Source organism: Anopheles moucheti, chromosome 3 (assembly GCF_943734755.1).
Source record: "Anopheles moucheti chromosome 3, idAnoMoucSN_F20_07, whole genome shotgun sequence".
Classification (NCBI taxonomy): domain Eukaryota; kingdom Metazoa; phylum Arthropoda; class Insecta; order Diptera; family Culicidae; genus Anopheles; species Anopheles moucheti.
Window position 1 is genome coordinate 60769316 of NC_069141.1, and position 20911 is coordinate 60790226.

At 40.8% G+C, this 20911-nt stretch overlaps 1 protein-coding gene across 1 annotated transcript in view; it reads left to right on the forward strand.

The window, feature by feature from the left end:
* The first annotated feature begins 17884 nt into the window (after positions 1-17884).
* The window catches only part of LOC128305405 (protein encore), a 58727-nt gene continuing 55700 nt past the window's right edge, over positions 17885-20911 (forward strand). Inside the window, exon 1 of the mRNA XM_053042838.1 lies at positions 17885-17991. Within this exon, the coding sequence (XP_052898798.1) occupies positions 17986-17991 (6 nt within the window). The 5' untranslated portion in view covers positions 17885-17985. The remainder of the gene's footprint in view (positions 17992-20911) is intronic.

A 20911-nucleotide genomic window follows, 5' to 3' on the forward strand; every position in this document is an offset into this window, starting at 1 on the left:
CACCAACAAATGTGCGACAGTCACACAGGAGACTCAAATCCATTTTTGGTTCACATGGCTGGTGGTCGCATCCATTAAGGGAGGGGAGAATTTTCTTCCTATCCTTGTTTTTCGACAGTTCGGTATGGGGTTTGGTTTTGTTTTTGCTTTCCAAACCCGTCGCCAGCCGTCATGGTCGTTTGCTTTGTTAGTATTCCCGGCGTGCGTCAAGTTTGCACCCTCGCGGTGAAGATGGTTTGATAGCCAAAGCGTGTGCAAGGGTTAGCAAATAGGGGTTCATCAAATTGGAAGATTTTCGTTAGTGTTTAATTAATTAAATTACTTGACTTATGTTTGCTACGGTGGATAGCTAAAAGAGTTTGAAGAGACTAGGAATAGTAAACCATGATCTTATGCTGATCGAACGCATCGCGCTGTGAGCAAATGGCACTTATTCTGGCTTGCGATGACCGCCTCGTGCATTCCTTGCAGACACACAACAAACGTCGAAACACTTTGCGCAATACACACTAGCTTGTAGCACCACAGACCCGACCCAGAGACCTCCAGTTAGGGTCAGACACCATCGTTCGTTGGCCAAGCTATTGACGGCTTCTTGTTTACCGGCATGTTTATTTCGAACGCAAATAAAAAACAACTCATCCTAGCCGGCGGTAAAAGAATACAGTGGTGCGCAACTCTCTGCGCGGAAAAAAAAAACATCTTATGCACACCACACGGCTGGGAACAACAGAAAAAAAACTGTTTGTAAATGGTTCATAGCAGGTGAAAATAATGGTCCACCATTTTGCGCCTGCACCGCACCTGTGTCAACAGCACGCGATGAATTGAGGAGAAGAGTTTTTTAGTAACGGACGGTTCACTTTGCATTACACTCGAATGGGCAAAACTATCGCACCGTACACCCCAAATGTGGAACCGACACTTTTCATCACTTTATCACACTATTTTTTGGTACACTTTATGTAAGTCCTTCAGCAAACAACCCTGCACAAGTTTGCACCCGGTCGCGCGCACACACCAAGCACGAAAAACGGCGCACGCACCACGAAAACGCGTCCGCATGCGACGAAAACTGACGTTAGAGTGGAATTTTGCAGTGTTTGAATGCCGGTCTTATTGAAAATTTTCGACCTTGTCCTGGGCCGCTTAAGTTAAGCCGCAGTGCCCCGGGGGTGTCGGTTTTTGGGTGGCAGGTGGGTTGGATGGGGTGGAGGGAACAAAATGGAGGAAGGGAGATTCACGATCGCAGCTCGCGATCGCGATCTTTTTTTTTCTCTCTCTCCCTTTCCCTCCCACCATCTTTCCGTTGTTCTTCTTGCATATCCGCGACCGATCCGGATCCGAAAGTGGAGTTGAAGATCTTCCTTCCCTTCGTGCAACCGCTTATGATACGACTTCGGGACCGAGTTGAGCGCGTGTGTGCGTGCATCATAACGAACGAAGGAGTGACCAAGGCAAAGGAAAAGGCATGATGGAGACGTTCGTGTCTTTCTTGCAACCCCCCTCCCCCTGTTCTACACCGGTGGGGTGACTTCCAAAAGGCGCGGCCACGTTTTTTGTACGATTTTTTATTTGTTCGCATATGTGACTTTGTCGGGGAGCTCATGACGGTGTGTGTGTGTGTGTTTGGTTTGGCAAATTCAAACTCTTTTTCTTGGCCTTTTTGGCACATTTCGCTTCACTCAACGCCGGTTGATATTTTTTTTGATTATTTGCTTCGGTTTCGTTGTTTCGGTACGGTTTTCTATTTGGTTTGACGGTTCTTGGGGTGCGCTTTGGAGCGCACGTAACCGGTTGGAGTGCGACAACGGACCGGGCAGCCGAGGGTGTTTGTGAAGAGGCAAGGGAGAACCTTTTTTTTTGTCTGTTGGTTGTGCTGCACTTTTGGAATGAGCTGGTCGGGCAACCTCAGCCACCCACTTGAATGCTGCGCTTCGGTCATTGAAGAATACAGTGTATGCTGATTTAATACAAGTTACTCCTTTGTTTGAAGGTAGAGTTTTAAAAAGGGTTTAGCATAAAAAATGAATATTAAATAACAAAACACATAAGATTGATGATTTAGAAGTAGACCACAGACATTATGGATTGTTGGCAACCCAGCTACCAGTTGGCAAAAATGAACCCATCTACCGTTCTGCTTATGGCCTTTAAAAGGTATCATCAGAATCTTTTGAGAGTCGGTTACTGATTTTAATGACTTATCACTCAAGATTCATATGAATGATTCTCTTCTAAAGATTCGATAAGCATAACACTAGTTGGATCACTTTGTTTGTTTGTTTGTTTAAATTTAATTGTTCTATTACTATTACTAACAAGTTAATTAAACTACTAACAAGTACAAATGTGTTACCTAAACTATTAGCAAGTTAACAAATGGCATTTTACGCAATGTCTAAGTCTACTTTTCGGGATAGATTCCGTAAATTTGAGACGTCATTTAGCCCAAGCATTCTTCTTTGGTGGCTCACTTCAAAGGGTCTCCGGATCTGATCTCTTCTGTGCTTCCCGTTTCCTCTGTTCAAGGGATACTTTAACAACGGAAACGCAACGCTTTGTAAATTTTCACAACCATCCGCTTCTCTTCCTGTGTTAAGGGGTTCATTCTATTTTACGATGATTTAGCTTTTGACTCTTCTGTTATTTTGTCTTGTTGTTTTGACCACTTGTTAGTTCTTCCTCTTAGGGATACCTTTTGTCGGTTGACATATTGTTCCCTTCATTCCCACTTTGAGTTTGCCAAATTGTTTTTTCTCATCTTAATTTAAATTAATTGTAATATGTAATAAGCTAATATGTTAAGAATTATTGTTAAGCCCAATCGAAAATAAAGCAATGAATGAATTAAATCCGTATGTTTTTGGTTTGACACTATCGTGACACAGCTGCTTAATTGATACCTGATGACCTAGAAATAAAGTTTTTTTAGGGAAGTTTTCTTCGATGAAGATGTGGTGATGATGTAGATCATCTGTCAGAAGGAGGGAACAGAGTTCATGAGAATGTAAATTATAAATTAAATAATTAAATTATTAGTTAATAATACATACAATGAATAGCAAACGATACGCCAAGAAGAGAGAGAGAGAGAGAGAGAGAGAGAGAGAGAGAGAGAGAGAGAGAGAGAGAGAGAGAGAGAGAGGAAATTAGTAGAAGACAGTCTTAAACTTCTGAGTAGAATAGAGGACAGCTATGGCTACCACAACCCAGAAGTTGTAGACCGTAGTTCCCAATAGGCTAATAAACCGGTAAACATATATATTTGGCCGATAGTGTACTGCTGCCCGCTGGAGTATCTGTCGGCTGTTTGGTTGTTTCTTAACGCCAATTTCAGTATCGGCATCGCTGTCGGGTGACGATTCGTAGAGCGTCGATGTGTTTTTTTTTGTTCTGCACTCCTCTCAATATTATTTATATTTTTTGCTACAAGCTCAAATTTGCCCGTTTCTTTCATGCCGTTTCTGTCTTCGCTAGCTTGGCAGGATGACGCGAGCCTTTTTCGAGGCGGGAGCACTGCATTGATGATTGGCGATTGTTTTTTTTCTTTCTCTCATCTGCCTCACGATCTACCCCCAACGCCAACAAACCAATGATGGCGATCGGAGGATTGGATGCAGCAATAAAATACATCCCCATAGCAGCGTAGAAGAGAGCGTTAATTTCGGTTTTGTTTTGCTTTTTTTTGTGTGCGCTAAAGAAAAAAAAATGCAGAACGCACACAGGATGACTTCAGTCACTGATCTAGCGAGTGCAGTAAACTAACCATCCGACAATTTTATGGTTTCAGTTATCAGTTTTGCTCTAGGAATTGTAATAGATTTTAATTGTGGTAGTTTATTTTAAACAAGTTGCATCTTAGGAAATAAATGAATTGAAGTATGTTATAGTATAATATTTAATAATATGAAGTAAAACAATTTTATATTGTTACATATGAACACAAAAACGACACCTTGACTTTAAAATGCATCTAATATATTACAATCATTGTAAGAAAATGATCTTTTGGGCGAGATATTTGAACGCAAGATCATGGAAGTCAAATCAAGCTGGCTACATTGTGCTCACATCCTATTTTACGCGATGCATTTGGCCAGCCGAGTTGCGCAGAAGGGATGGGGGCTTGCACCAATACCAGGAAAACCAATTTCGAGGGTTGCAAATGAAAGCAAGAAGTAGCAAATTTTATTTTTATTTTTCAACCAGTCGTCCCCTTCCCCCCCACAAACATATAACCCGTCAAGCGATGGCAGCGCGTCTGGAGTCTCGAGTTATTAAAAATGTATGCTAATGTGTGCTGTGGTGCGTTGTTCGCCGTGTGAGTGTTCGGTTTTTGGGGAAGGCATGTGCGTCTTCGTAGCCGGCGTTCGTGGCGTTTTGAGACGGAAATGAGAGAGACAGATTCGCCCCATTCGAGCATCCCTCGTCCAGGGTGCATCGGTTGTGTGGTGGTTGCAAGGCGTTGAAGCGAGAAGCATACTGTTTAAAAAAAACCGCGATAAACCACACCAAATGTAAGATAGCGTATGGGAGAGTAGATTTGCAGACAAGTGTTTTGAAGTTTTGAAGCAAAATGTTTTTGTATGTTAAGATGTTTTTTTTTAAATAAGATTTATAGATCCTTTCTTTAAAAATAAATTCTTGCATTGAAATATAAAAATATTATCTCAGGACAACTTCTTAATTACGCCTGACAATTTTTAAATTATTGATGCAGGTTTCGCATACTATCGATCGTAAGTGCCTATTACCGGTGAGATACAATTTTCGATTAGGGTACAAACCAAGCCACACAAAAATATCTCCGAAATTCACGAAGATAAAGAAAAATCAAACATTCGGTACTCTCCGTTGTTGGATTTTTTGTTACCAGATCGTGGCTTTTAACTAATTGCAATTTAATGCCACATGATACGGTCGAGCAGCAATTGCAAGCAGCAAGATCAGCAAGCGGACGTTGGGCTACCACCCTTTTTGGTGCAACAAAATCCACGACGATCCTGTGGTTCCCTTTCCTGCTGCGAAACATAGAATGGCACGCATTCACCTTCCTGTGGTGATTCTTGCAAGAGTGCTCTTTCCCTTGAAATTCCGCTTACCTCTCACCCAGCGGATGCACCGCAGAAGGATGTATCCAAAGGAATGTGAGGTGTTCCGTACGCTTACGTTTGCTTCGAGCACGATGGCTTAGGATTGCTTATGTGAGGCGTCCAATTCCCGAACGGTTCACCGATTGACTGCGCCGGGGTCGGCGTCGAGACACCGTGAAAAATGGTTTCTCAAAACCCTATTAATCGACTTTTAAAAAGTGCAACTTTTCAACCCGGACAGCGCGAGCCGGTTCGAAGGTTTGCTGTAATGCGGGAAGCCTGTGAAAGGTGGATCCCTTTATTTTTATTTCTTTTCTTGCGAAAAATTCCAAAGCGATTTAGAGCCCTGGTCGAGCGTTTGCAATGGATTCGTTTGAGCAGGGAGTGAGGCCATCGTAGTAGGCAGAGAATCATTTTTCACCGTTCACCACCAGGATGATCATGAGTGACGTCATGAAAAAAAATCGTGTGATGTTAATAGTTTCACAAAGGTTTTGAAGTATAGCATATGCAAAAGTTTCGAAAAGAATTCAAACATTTAAGCCCCAAAAATATTTTATATATTGTTTTTATTCATGAAAAACGGCCGTATTGCTTTTAAATAATTTTGCTTATGTAAACTTTGGCAATGACTAACCAACGTCATATTCAGCCACAATAGCAAAAAGTCATGAAAGTTATGAAAAAATAATTAAATGAAACGTTTAAAAACCTTCCAGTGTTGTATACACACAGCACAAATCTTTAAATGCAAACCATTTCTCGTTAACCCTTCTGCCGGTTGTTGTCTCATTTAGCCATCCGGCTTTACGTGCTGTTGCGCCCGGACACTAAACTTAATCTCGTGATATTTATACCGGTTTTAGGTATGTAATATTTTACGATTTTGCATTCTGTTTGGTGAAGCTTTTCGCATTCGGATGCAAATGCATCCGAACGTTCTCATCGCAGGTTATGTTTTTTTTTTCGTTGCTGCATCGCGTTATACGTAGTGTGAATGGTTTTGGTAGCAGAAAAAAAAAGGAAACGACAAGAAAAATAAAACTTTCGTGTGTGTGTTTGAAAGCCATACCGCGTACACAAAAAGGAGCATATGAAATGATGAAATTTTATCGAAATGAAGAACCCGAAAACGTTTCCGTTGCGTGCCCATCTGTAGCGAGGTGATGAAGCGATGATAAATCTTGATGTTTTCTTCGTGTTGGGAGATTTCTTAAGGACGCAGACATACTTGTTTGGTATCAATTTATTGCATCGGACGCTGATACTGTTGAGTTATTATTTGTGGCAGGGTGAATATTTGAATATTTTGACAAAAACAAACACCACCATCGTAAAGATGGAGTCTTAAGGCAAATGAAAGAGTAGCAAAAGCACAGAAGAACTGATCTAAAACAGCAGTTAACGTAGTCTCAAACAATTCTGAAACAATATTCTGGGCATTAGCACTTCAGTAGCTCTAAAGCAATACACATTCGTTCTTCCTTCCAGAGCTTCCTTCATGACTTCTGGCAACGATGCGCAACCTGTTGCAGTAAAGCGCAGGCTAAATATAACATAATTACAAATCACTAATCATTTCCATCTCCCTGCCGAAGTCATCGTTCTTCGTACCTTAACGACCAAAGGTTCGCATTTACACCACCGTTTGGAAGGTCACCACGCAAAACGCTGATGCAGAACCCAAACTCCACCAAAGCGATGGGATGGGTACGGGCGTGATTTTGCCGTCGACTAATTTGCATGCAAACTTCATTTCGGTTACCGCGGTGCGCACGCTGTTGCACTTCGAGGAGGTCAACCACTTCTCACGAGTGGCTTGAAGAATGGTCGCTTGCGGGATGATGGGCGTCGAAGGGGCCGAGGGGAGGTGCATTTCTTTACTTTATTTTTTTTTGCGTTTGCAGCTTTACAACCCTCTGGTACAGTTTGGTTCGGTTTGGTAAGATGGGACAGAAGTGCATCATGTCCGGACCGGACGAGGAGCGTAATGTTGTCTTATTTTTTGTTGTTGTGGGTTGTTGGGCAACTGTGAGAAGTGATAGGCTTTGGGTAGATTTTATCGCGATTCGGTTTGCGTCCATCTGGAAACGATTGCTTAAGGTTGCGACTGCTAATTAACAACTAATTTGTAAGCCTGTCTGTATGGGGATGGTTGCAAAACTGCTCGCTAGTAATGGAACTCTCGCGTTAGTGAGCCTAGCGCGAAGATCAATACTCTAAAGACTTCAAGAAGTACTCGAATAAAAGTTTAAATAGTCATAAAAAACGAGAACAAGATTTACAAGTGTAATACCAGTCCAGAGGATCTGCAAGCCGATAAGCATCTGCATGAATGCGGTGACACCTACGGCTAGTGCGCATCTGTATCTGTGCTAAAGAATCAGCTATTATTTGTAAACTCTGGTCCGTTCGCACCAATTTCCTGCGCCAAAGCGTAACACTTGGTAAAACCTTCATCAACCATTCTCATCGGCGGTAAATATCGAGCAAGAACTCGTTTCCGATAATCTACCCTCCCTGTGCCTGTGAAAGGTGACGAAGCCAAATGAGAAAAGTTTCAAGCGTAGGCGTTTGAGCCCGAGTGCTCGACACACGAGATGACTTTCGTAGCAAGCTGGCCACACCACCTCACCAGCGTCGGATGGTCAAATTCGGTTCAGACAAGAGTCACAAGAGTTGTAGCTTGGCTGGATGAAGAATTAGTCGTACAGTTGTGTAGTGCTACAGCATGAAGATTGAATGTATCAGCTCACCTTCAGCGCATAAGCACCTGGTGTGTGTTAGTGGCCACAGAAGAAGAAAAAAACCCCATTCTCAGGGTGGGTGATAACATGATCTTGGTGGCGGAGCATTGAATGAAGGGGTGCGGTCCTTTGGTTTGGTGGACACCTTCACAACAAAGCCGTAAACCCATTTGGCATACCATGTCAACGACCCTTGCGAATGATCGAGGAACTACACCGTCCGGTAAGTTCCGTGCGAAAGATGGAGAAGGATTTATGTACATTTACAGGCTGGCAAACGAACGGGATAATTGTTTACGCTTTTGCCGCGTCTTTCACGGTGTTTTGGAGGTTTGCGTAAGTGATGACATTTTACACAACATGGTGACATGGGTTGGTGCAGGTGCATCTGGCTTGAGGTGTTGATTGATGTTTGATTGAATGCATGTTCAACAGCTTTTTAAGATGGCCAATGGCGGAGGGCTTCCAGTTTACTACTGGTTATTCCTTACTACGTTGACAGTAGTTAATTATTGCATTATATTATAGCTAGTTTAATTCATTATAGCATAGTTCATTAATGAGAAAACGTTCTTACTACATATTGATAATTTAATTTCCTTGAGTTATTTTCAGTTATTCATTTGTTTTAAATAATAATTATCATCGAGTTGAACTTGTACAACTACAAATTCAGTAAGTTCGTATTTTATATTGACTTAAAATTGTGTACCATAAAAAATTATAGCAAGTTAGTATTGTGTATCGTTGCATACCGTAGTAAACATGATGAAGAATAGAGTTAAGATATTTTGTTTCGTTATTAACGCAACTTCTTCCTCCAACAGTATAAAAATTCTTTAATAATGTATGGATTGTTTTCTTCGACATGTTTAAACCAAACGCACCACTGCATGCTTCACTCTTTGCTTTGATAATGCACTTGCATCAACCCTATACCACGAGTCGTTTGATGGCGAAGATACGATAAAGTGCTGGAATATCTGCGACATTCCCTCCTTTTGACCCATCAAAACGGCCCAATGTATGAGATCATAAATGTCGAAATAAAAATAAATCACCTTCCTGCAAAGCGGTGGACCAATGCACAACCATGGCGCTCTCTGTACGTGTGTGCGCGCGCGCCATCGCGTGCAAATGGCACTCAATATGTGATGATGGTGGACAAAAAGGGTCGCATCAGATCATGGCGCTGGAGAGGAGAGTCATCTTTGTCAGTTGTATCGCACACAAGTTCAGCAACAATTCTTTGTGAAGCACGCCTTACCCATGTACAAAACGTGTCGTATTTTTGTCGTTTTGAGTAAAGAAATAAAACAAAACCAGAAATGCACCCATTGCAAGGGATTTGAACTGGAAGGATGGAAAGGATGCAACGCACTTGCTTATGTCCTACCAGGTGTGTACCGGCAGTCATTGACCTTTCGTTCACCCACATTCTTTGTCAGCGGTTTGCCACCCCGAAATGAGGATGCCCTGTTTGGTAACTGCAACAATCAATCGCGCTACGAACTTGACTGCTGTACGCAAATGAAGCCATGTAGGTTTTGCAGCTCATTAACGCGAATGTGGTAATCGCATCGTAAAGTGGGCATAGTCCCTGTGCGATCGGTTTGCGCTTGCAGTATTATACGCGCCACAGAACGGAAACCCTCCCGGTGGGAGAAAATCTGACGCATAAAACAAATGACAAAATTGACGATGAATATAATTAAAATAAAAGCTGGAGAATGGGCATGGTTGGGGCTTGGCTGATGGCGCGGGGATGATTCGTAGTTGATGTAGCAAAAATAAAACTCCTCTCCCAAGGATGGTCAGTCACACTTTGGTACGGCCAGTGGTGGAGCAGGCAGACAGCGGCAAAGGAGGACACATCCAAGGCGCACTGGACTTGTTGCGCGAATAGAATACTTTAACGGTGCTGACGGTGCTCGTAAACGATCGAGCCCATAATGCACCGTGAATAAAACGTTGCTTACTTTATGGAGGTCATTGAACGATGATTACACCCACCGTAAGATGGGTCAGATCAAAAACCAAAGCTGATGGGTTTGTACATTTTAATTAATTTGTATGACAAGCGGTTGTTGCTTCCATACAGTTTGAATATTAGCACATTTTGCTCTCCAAATCAATCTGTAGGAGAGAAGATTTTTTTTAATCGATCTTCTTAAAACCTTGGATATTATTTATAAAAAAGAATCACCGTTAGGTTTAATTTGTGCCAGATTCAAAACCTTATTCTTCCGGCAATTTTCTTTCGTATCACTTCTTAGAAGATTGAATATGCTCTCCAGCTAGGCGAGATACAAGAGATACCGTTAAAGGTATCCCTTTGTAGATTTTATGTTCTAGGTCTCTACTTCTCGGAAGGTTCGCTAGCACAGTGAAGCTCTAGGCCTAGCTTAAGTAAAATTGATGCTAGGAAGACCATTTTAATCATCCACGGGGGTTTAGACATCGAATATAAGAGTTTTAATCTCTTTACCTTCATAATGAACAATGTTAGAAGCCTAAATAACAGTAAAACCTTGGAAGGTATGAAAACATTCAGCATAAAAAAATATATCCTGCTTACTTCGTGACCTTTTTATGAACCAATTTTTTTGGGTTTTTTTTGCTTAAAGTGTATCATCACACTGATCTCTCGTCTGATGGTCCGTTTGTGTGAATCAAGTCGAAGGGTTGTGGCCCCGGATAATCAACCTTGATGTGGAATCCATTTCGTCTATAAGAGTTCGTACATTACTTCGCCTCGTATTGATGTTAGCGCGGTGTTTTCTGAGAAAATTATTTAGAAATGGAGTTTCTCGTTGTAGAATTAGTAAGAGATACCTCAAAATATCTATTTACTCTTTATGAGAAGACACCAAGCAGTACGTTAAAAACTAAGAATCGATTTATAGCATACACCATTCAACAGCCCGACTTGAATCCCCAAAGTCACTGGGACGTTGGGTTTAGTCACTAACTAAAGAGCCAAAAAAAGAGTATAATCTACAAATATCCCTCACTACCGGAAATCATTTCGAGGCCTGGTGCGATTCGTGTTGATTGCAGGCTTCATTTCCTCTCGGCCTTTCATATTGCCGAATGCAACAACACGCGGAGACAATGGGTAAGCACCACAAAAAAAAACCATACACAGAACTTCCAGTGCTGTGGTCAATGCCAAAGTCAAGCAACTTGCAGGCAATCAAGCCAAAATGACAATGCACCGCAAAGTGCACGAAGTGGTGTGGTGGCGATTGTGTTTGGAATAACGTTCACCAAACGTCAACGACGCGTCAACTGCGAATCACACATACACCTGCAGCGATTCGTATGCGTAACCTTCAACCTTTCGTGGGGGTTGATGAGTGTTGTTGTTTGATTGCCGGTCCCTTTGCAATGCGAATAGTTGTTAAGTAAGAATGTTAGCATAGTAATACGAAGAATTAAGTAACAAAATAAGAAGTCTTCATGAGGTACAGTCTATGCACTTTAACTTCTTAATGTCTAGTGGAAATAGGAGGAATGGAATATCCAATATTTAGTGTCTTAGTGTATTTTTAAGAAATTTTATAATAATCAGATATACCAGCATAACTTGTTACTCTAATGTTATATTAATGTTTCACATGTTTCAACTTGCATAAAATGTTGTACATCTGCAGGAGCTTCCATAGGATAGTTGGAAAATCCCAAAAAGAACCAAATAAATATTATGCAACACCAACAACCTTTGTCCGATTGTATCATTTTCCACCGTCTTATCACATCTCATTTGAAAAGAGCTACTAAAAGTACGTAAAGTTTAAACGAACGCTGCATCAAACTCAGCTTTCAGCACCAAATTTATTCATTAACTCGATCCGGCTGCAGTGATTTAGCGTTTTGATCATGCCAAAGATTGGAGATCTAAAGCTGGTTTTATGTGTTGCGAGTTTTTACTTCTGTTCAAACCAGGGGTTTCTTCTGCCTGGTTTTGTCTATCGCTTGTTTGGAAGTTTTGCGTTGTTTTTCCACAACTTCTTGCCCGTTTCGTGTGTGTGTATTATGTGACGAATAATCGCTGCACCAGCCAACCGGCCACGTGCCCTTCCACTCACCTTTGCCATCCAAAACGTCATCCAACAGAGACGCTCTGCAGAACATTGTGCTTCCCAGCTCTTTGTGTGACTGCACCACGCAACCTCATCGACACTTCCTTTCGTGGTGTAGTTTTTTTTCCTCTTCTCAAGCTAAAATATTTTACCACCGCGCTCGTTTCCATCGCTTCTTCGCCAATCGTTCGATTCGAGTAGGGTTTCCTCTATCAATTTAAGCTCAACAGACCAGCGGCTCCACTCACCTTTTTCCCGGCTGTGGTGGTACCAAAACAAAAAAAAACTTGCAACACGACCGAAGCTAACCAGCACCACAATGCCTGCACCACAAAACGCAGCAAAACCTTGAGCCACGAAACTGCGCACCGGTAACCTTGACCGATGCACGATGAAACAAAAATGTTTTAAATTTAACGCTCCAGCACAGCGTGGCAGGGAAGGGGAAGCACCGGGAAGGAAGCAGACACAAACAGCAGCAGCAACAACAACCCCAACCCCGGCTAACGATCGTTGCATTTGAGCAACGGGAAGTGATCATGCCGAAAATGCAAGAATACTCGCTGCCCAGCGAATAGAACCGACGCGATGCGTGGTTTAGGATTAGTCTTTTTTTTGTTTCGTTATTTTGTTGACGTTGTACTCGTAGACGAGGGCGCTGCAGCGCTCGGGAAAGGTGGGCGAGAGGTGACGCAAGAACCCAGACATTTGGAGGACTTTTGTTTAGGGAACAGAGTCGCCCGAGATGAAGCCAAGCAGCACGACATCTTCGACAGTCATAAACATACGGGTAACACAAAGCGAGGGATGAATGTCAGCAGAGACGGATGGGTTTTAAGACAAACAGCACGCTTGCTAGTGAGAGAGAAAGCAAGACTGAAACGGTGTACGTGCAGGCGAACAAAAAAATAAATAAAACCGAGCACACGGTGGTGATTTGCTCAGTCGCAAACCTAACTCGCAACGCACACTCTGTAGGAAGCGGCCGGCGGCGTAAAAAGAAGCCGGTTGCGAATCGCGTACCGAAAGCAGAGAATAGAAATCTATTCCACGCCACCAAACCGTCCACCCGGTTCGGTGGACGAAAACGGAAACCGCTTTGGCTTTAAGTGGGCGAAGTTGATGCAACCGTGGTTTAAACCATAAAGTCGTTTCGCTGCACCATCGTCCGTCCCGGTTTCGGATGGCGGTTGACACCAACACAGGCGTAGAGCACCGATTGCCAAAATTTTAACCGATCGCGAATTTGTTTGCCTCTTTTTTTAAATTACCACCCCAAAACCAAACACAAACACACACACGCGCGCGTTCGCAACCTGATGCGAAGGGTGCAAAACACCAAATCAAGAAACGCACACATTGTTAGTGTAGTGGGGATGATGATTCCGCTGCCGAATGCAGAGTGTTGCAGGTTTGGAGCGTTAGTTTGGGGGGAGCTGCTAAAAATGGAATTATGAAGAAAGTGGAATGGATTTCTTAAATACGTTACAACCGTTGGAGATTACAATTCAAATAAAAGCTTCAATGATCTGACCTTAATTAGATCGAAAGTCTTAAATAATCGAAATTATTTTAGCCTCAATTCATGTTTCAAGGTATATTTTTGAATAAAGTATTTTGTTTTTTGGGTTATTGAAGGATTATAACTAAAACTTCATTTATTTTATTTTAATTGATGTATTTTCATGTTGTCAATGGAGCCGCCTGGTTTGTCACGTGTTGTAACACCTTTGCTGTAAGCATTGACTGGATTTATCCCAATAATGTGGAACACAATTCATATGATATTTGAGAATATATTTTGTAGAACATTTCTGTTTTCCGAACACCATTCGTGCCCGTAGAATGACCATTATTAGGGCACGCTAAAATTTAACGCCAGTAAGACCTATAAGGACCTATATTAGCTTGTTAAGCATTTTTATTTTTTTACATATAAGAACCGGATCTTTCATTTTACTCTCTCTTTGCCTCATTAGCTTACGCATTAACAAATGTTTGGTAAATGCTTGCAAAACTTGTTTTTGGATAATTTTTAGGATGATTCCTAAGAGGAAATATGACAATATATAATATTTCTTCACATATTATATGAACTAACAAGCTTATAACTCTATTTCCGAATCTAAATACATATTAATTAAAGAAAACCTTAAATGTTATTGGTAATATTCGATTTTATTTGTCACGGACGACATAACGTCATAACCGTAAATATTTGAAAACCTCCATACGGTGCAAAATTGAGACTCTAATAATTATTATATTCCATACGACGAACACTCCAAACATTGTACGCAATAGCATAAAAAAGAACTAATTGCAAAACATTTGTTTCCTGACATTTGTTTATTAAAAAAGAGATATTTAAAACGCCGCAAAAACTAACACACGCATTTTGTTTTAAAACTGTATTCGGTTATTTTTGTTCGAATTTGCTCACCTTTTACTCATGAGTGAGTAAAAGGAGTTGTAATCATTCGTTTCAACTCACTCATTCAATCTTTTTGCTTTCACAGTTTAAGTTGATAGTTAGGTGAAGCTAGATAGTCTGGTAATGTTGCCTTCGCAGGCATACGGCAGCCTCTTGTTAACGCTCATGATTGAGTAAAACAAAATAAGAGTCATGTGAACTCCCTTTGACGAGTGAGTGCAACTCATTTTACTAATACGTTTCAACTCACTCGCTCATTATTACTCACTATACACAACTCTAGTCAAACCAACAAAATCAATCGTCAATGTAGCTATACGAAGGTCTTAAAAGTCATATTTTTGTAATAACTTATGCAATAATGTAACATATTACGGTGGTAATAAATTACTGTTTTATATTAAAAATCGACGCAAAGCGTCGCAAACTTGACTAGTCGTTTTGACACGCCTGCTAAAAGTGACGATATCTTAATCATGTTCTTTTTAGGAATAAGTTAACTCTTTGGAGACTTTTACTCGGTAGATCACATATCTTTTGAAAATAAGGCTCATCATTATTTATAAATAAAGGTTAATCCGAAATAAACTCTTTGAAAAATGGAACTATTTTAATACTGTATTAAATAGTAGCACTGATAAACCATAAACCACTAATAAACATTTCACAAGGTACAGTTCCATATCGTTCAATAGAAGATTTTACCTTTATCAAGGGGTGACCACAATATTTTCTTAAGTTTTTTTCATCATTCAACAACAAATGGTACTAGGATTAAGGGAGCTTCTGGAAACCATAATCGAAGACCTTTAACGAGGACACAGCAAAACTGGTGATCAGGATTTCGGGATCCAAAAATCAAGCAAAACGCGTAAGAAGATACTGGGTGATCAACAGCCCAAGGGGGGGTTATCCGTTTCGCGGTTTCATTTTATTGCTCAAAATTATTGCCCTCAGTCCCTCGATGTTGGCGGTCTCCCCAAAAGAGCCCCATGCGTCGCTTGAACCGACTATTTTTTTTCATTCGAGATAGAACGGATGAAACAGACATAGAAGGGATGTGAACGCTAGACGACGCTGTTGGTTAATAGCTGTGGTTGAAGCAGATTCGGCATGCTGGCATATGAAACGTGCATGTTTATAGCTTTTTTTTATTGGATTTCTGCTAAACCCACTCATAACTGCAAGTTTTGTTTCGGGCCTTTTCGGAGATCTCGAAAATGTGATCGCCCGAGCACCAAACAAACGTTCCGCAGCATGACGAGTTAGCTGCATGGTCGCTTGCATGGAATGGCAATAAAAAAAATGGTCGAAAGAGCGAATGAAGCGAGTCCCGAAAACAAGCCGCACACATGCAATGGCCCAATGTTTCGCCAAATGGTGAGCGCTAAGCAACCGGCGGAACGATCATCGATCAGGGTGAACAAGGGCCATAAACGAACGAGAGAAGAACCGGTGCGCTGCAGACGAACCAAGAAGAGGACGTCCTCCAGACTTCCTGGAGAACGTGGTGCACGGCAAGCGCTAGACGACCCACCCCGGGGGAGCTGCGTGTCCTCTCTATTCGGTGCTGGTGGTTGTCTTTGGGGTCACCTCTAGCGACGCTAGGTAGGAGGCTCGGTAGGAATAATGGTTCCTAAGAAGATTTCATAGACACCGGTGTCTGGGAATGTGAGAACTTTAGATAATAGGATCAGTGATATAATAGGTGACGAAGCAAAGGGGACTTGAATTGCATGTACGGGGTACGTGAAACGCAAGAGTTCAACGAATGGCTGGATGTCTGTCTGCAGCGGGTTAGCCGAAAAAGTCATTCAAAGTCAGATTTGGTCTGGTGCGCTAGATTTTTGGGGGCGAAAGACGCATAAGAGAAGACCACTGCACTGAAGCAAGAAACGAAGAAGAGCTGCGGTCTAGACTTTAATGGTTCTTAGTGTGTCTGGCAGTTTTGTTCCCTCCGGTGGTCCGTCCAATTTTACAAAGACACTTGTGTGTTAGAATTTGCCAATGAACGCCTACGTGTGTATATTTTTAGGCAAGCAATAGAGAATGAAGAATCTAAAGACACTTCCTTTGATGAGGCCGTGCTTCTAATGATCGCCAGGCGCACTGAATATTTAAATCAGTTTGATTTTGTTTTGGCTTTTATTTTGTGTCTGGGGTCTTATTTCAGTAGACAAGCAGACGGCGAAACTATCCGAAAAGAAAGCGAATAGAAGCTGGAGTTAATGAGCATTGGAAGTTTAATGAAGTCTAGTCTGGAATCGATAACACCCTTCTGAGAATGGTGTCGATGGTCACAAAAAATTGTTTAGAATAAACTCCAGACAATACTTAATACAATGGTTCAGTTAATGAGGTTTTAGCTGAATAATAGGCGGATATTTCGTGCTAGTAATAAAATTACTTTCCTAAAGCAATTAATGTATTGGGATAAAAAGCGAATATTAGTGTTTAATTTGAAAAGTTTCCCTGATCACCAGTCTCATAGATCGGATAATAAGATAAAGCAAATCATACTGGAAGGTAGATAAATGAATAACTATTTCATGCATTCAAGTGCATTGTAGCGGTGCTGCCTTCACACGACAGGACAGGTCCAAAATCCCATCCGGATCAATCCTCCGTACGCAGGGCTGACTATCTGGCCCTGGGTAAATAAAGTCAAAGTAAACCAGAAATGGTAGGCTTAGATCTCGTGAGGTGGTTCTGCCAATAAATAAGAAGATGAAGATTGTATCCCTACACCAACTGACTTCAGCTTCCTAGAATAATTGTTTAATTTGTATTTACAATGATTGGAAGTAAAAACGTATTTTTTAAATGTTTAAGAATCGCTACCGGGAGGGTAGGGATGTGCGCTTTCGAATTGTCACCATTGACCATTGTGTTTATACTCGAGTCGAATTCTTCACTGTAATTCATGTGCAAGGTGTATATAACCAAGATAAGAAGGAATGAAAGTTGAATTGTTTTCAAGTTTACGTTGATTCTACAAATTTCTCGCATGGTTAATCATATTTCGTGGATGATACTGAAAGATGTTATTTTCTCCTGTTTTAAATTTACATCTACAGCACTTTAGCATGACAAAAACTGTTGTAATCGGCAAAGCAGCATCCCATCTGCCAAACAGCTGGCTGTCAAAACAAGCCCGTCGGATCCAGCGCTCCAACACTCTACGCACCTTGGTCGGTGTAAAGAAAAACAGAGAGCGTTTTCGTTGTGGATAAAATCGCACTTTGCGTGTGTGTTTTTTGCGCGATTAAATCGCAATTTTAACAAACAGAAAAGCACGACCCCTGTCGTGCATATCTTACAAACTCGTAATTCGTAAACGGTACATTGAGGTGAAGCGTGCGTCCGGAATATTATCTATCGTGCAGTGAAAAGTGTTTAGTTTATTCCGGTGTACGTTTGTTTTTCTCTTTCGACCCCTTCTTCTCGTTGCTATACTTTGCTGTTGCATTCCCCAAATGGTGCGCTATTGGTACTGTGCGTGTGCACGCAGTGAAAAGATCGGAAAAATCTAAACCGTGGTTCCGAACCGTCGGATTCGCGGTAGATGTATCGTGTCCTTTCCGTGTGATCCGGTGGGTGCATCGGGACAACCATCGTTTCTAATGAAGGTAAGTTGGCGTTGGAATATATATCTTTAGGGAATCAATGCAAAAATGGACAACAGACTCTGTATTTGTTTGCCTCTGCATGAGGCTAATATCAGGAACAGCATCAACAGGAGCAAAAAATTAGCGATTAAAAAGGGCTGATTGGTACTTTTTTTGCGTAACAGCATTTAAAATTTAATTTCTCCTGAACAAAGCAAACCTGTGTGTTTTAATGATGTTTCCTGGAATCTCTTGTTGAAGTAATATTCTCAGGACAATGATTCGTTATCCTGTTTCCGAGTGCATGATGTGTACTATTTCTAGTGCGTCGAATACGCACACGCATCGATGCCGTATCCGTTCTCTTTCGCACCGTACCAGAGGAAGGCAGGTGACGACAGAGATGATAGCAAACAAAGCATTCGGGGGGAATTTTTTTTCGGTGGCTCCTATCTCAAGGCTATATTGGATCTATTGAAAAATGCTTGTCGTTGTTTAGTGCCGTTATCTGAGCGATACTGTACTACCAATCGAGAAGCAGGCTGGTATGCTGTGTTCTGATGCGTTTGCTTGAATATGCGATCAAAGCAGAACACAATTAGTATCATATACCTGCAAGGGTTTATGGCCTTTGGACGTTCAGTTTGTTGAGCGCCAGCTGTGTGATCAAATTGCGGTTTATTCGAAACCTTTTGAATGTAGATCGATGTCAACCATTTTGTTTTTAATAATTTATTATTAATTTATAAATTTTTCTAGGCTTTAGTTATCTATTATTTATTTGTATTTGATTAGTATTTAAGTAGTAGTAGCAAAAAACACTTTTTTTCAAAAAGCTGTATTTTTTAAACTAAGCATGTGTTAACTGATATCAGATGATAATTTTAAGAGTACCTTTATTGCTAGTAGGAACAGTTTTAGGGTTAATTTTGGTTGTTTATGTTGTGCTTTGTACTGTTTTTAATTTCAGGAAAAAGTATAATCCTTAAAATGAGCATCTTAAATGAACAAAAATGACTTTTTATAAGATGCACTATTGATTAATTTTATCTATTTTCCATTTTTGTAAGAGTTTGCCAAAATTAAACTGCGCTAATGAGTTACGAACCTTATCCCGGGTTTGCTATGTTGAACACTATTGATTAAAATTTGTGATTAAATCATTAAAGATACTCTTAAGAATATATTTTTGCACAACATAAAAAAATATGCAACATAAAGCATAATTGCATGAAAATTGAAATGAATTCTGATTCTCTTAAGTTTTAAAGATGGTCAATTGAAAATAATGCCCCTGGCCCCCTCAATTTTGATTCTTTCTAGACGGATTGTTATGTTTAATTCACGTAAAGGAATCTTATTCCTTCCAACTTAATCATTCCATGTTAATATTATGATATAAATAGCATTCTCTTCTCCTTTATTAATCAGTTCTCACCATCATTGTTTGCGTTATTTACATAATTCTTGTCTTACTATGTTTTCTTTTTTACAGTTGGTTCTAATTATTTGCTTTGTAATAATTTGACGAATACCTTGCCATGAAGTCATTTTTCGAGTCAAAATAAATCAATACTTCACTCTTAGTACCGGGAGCTATTTGATTTAATTTGCGCGTGTTATTTTTTTATAAGAAGATTATAAATATAATATTTTATTGCGTCATATTAACAGTGACAATTCTTCTCCAGCAATAGCAAATTAAGAAAGGAGAAAAGAGTTTGAAAATCCGCTACAATACATTTTACGATCATATCGACACTCCTTTTCATTAATATCGTTTGTTGCACTTTCTTCGAACGAATCCCAAACTTAGAGTCCTTTCGATATCGGTTCTGGCTGAAAAACCACCGAAACTCGATAGTGGAGGCCTGATGGGCGGTTTGTATTTATCAATTCGCCCTTGATACTAAGTCCCCGCTACGGAAGGAAGATACGTTCCTTTTCCTGGTGTTGTGCCGTCGCACACAAGAAGGGCCATTTACCCCTCGCGAGTTTGGCCATTTTGACAAAGCAACACCTGGTAAGAATCGATTCTTTCCCCCGTTGCCAGTGGCAATGTTGATGTTTTGTGTATTTTCTCTATTATTGTACTGTTGTTTCGATGTTTCGTTGTTATTACTGTTTTTTTTTGCTGTTGTTTCGAGCCCCACAAAGAACGAGGAAAAGGCCCTGTTTTGGTCCGGGCTTCGTTTGTGTCAAATAATGAATCCATCCGGCCCGCGGACTCGTCTCGCCTAGTTTTGTCCGGGTGAAGGAAGGTTCGGTAAATCAAACGTCGTCCAGCATAAATATTCAATGTATTAAAGCATTTATAATTGATCGAACGCCACGGGGTTGGTGCGGAGCAGGTGAGGGTGAACGGGGCAGCTCACAATGTCGAACGGTGGGACAGAAGGACTCTTTATTAAATGTTCACCCGCCGCCGCCGTGTCGTTGCGGAACGGGGGGTTGGAGCGACTGTTTGTGGGAAACTCGATAGAGACACCATTCGGAGGGACCAATCAGGACATTATGGTATTGGGTTCATGAAAAATTTGAAAAGCCCACAAACGATCCTCAGCTCATTTGGCTGTGTGAAAGTGTCTGTATGCTTTTCTGTGTCGAGCTCTCATTAGGCGTGAGGTGAAGGAATGTAGTCTTTTTGTTGTATTATGGATGAGTTTGGTGTTTCCAATCATTTGCTAAACAATCATACAACAAGAATATAGTCTTTCTGTGGAAATGTGGCAGGAAAAACTGGGTTTTCTTCTTTCTTCCCTTCAATGGGTCTTGTTCTTTTAACGTTGTTATACACTACTACATTGTGTTTGATGTCAAGATAATTAATTCTGAATCAGTTGCTAGGGGTTTCATTCGTTTGATTCTGATATAAATTTAAGTTAAAAAAGAATTCTATTTATATCCATTTTTTTACATTTTTGAGCTTTGATTGTTTTGC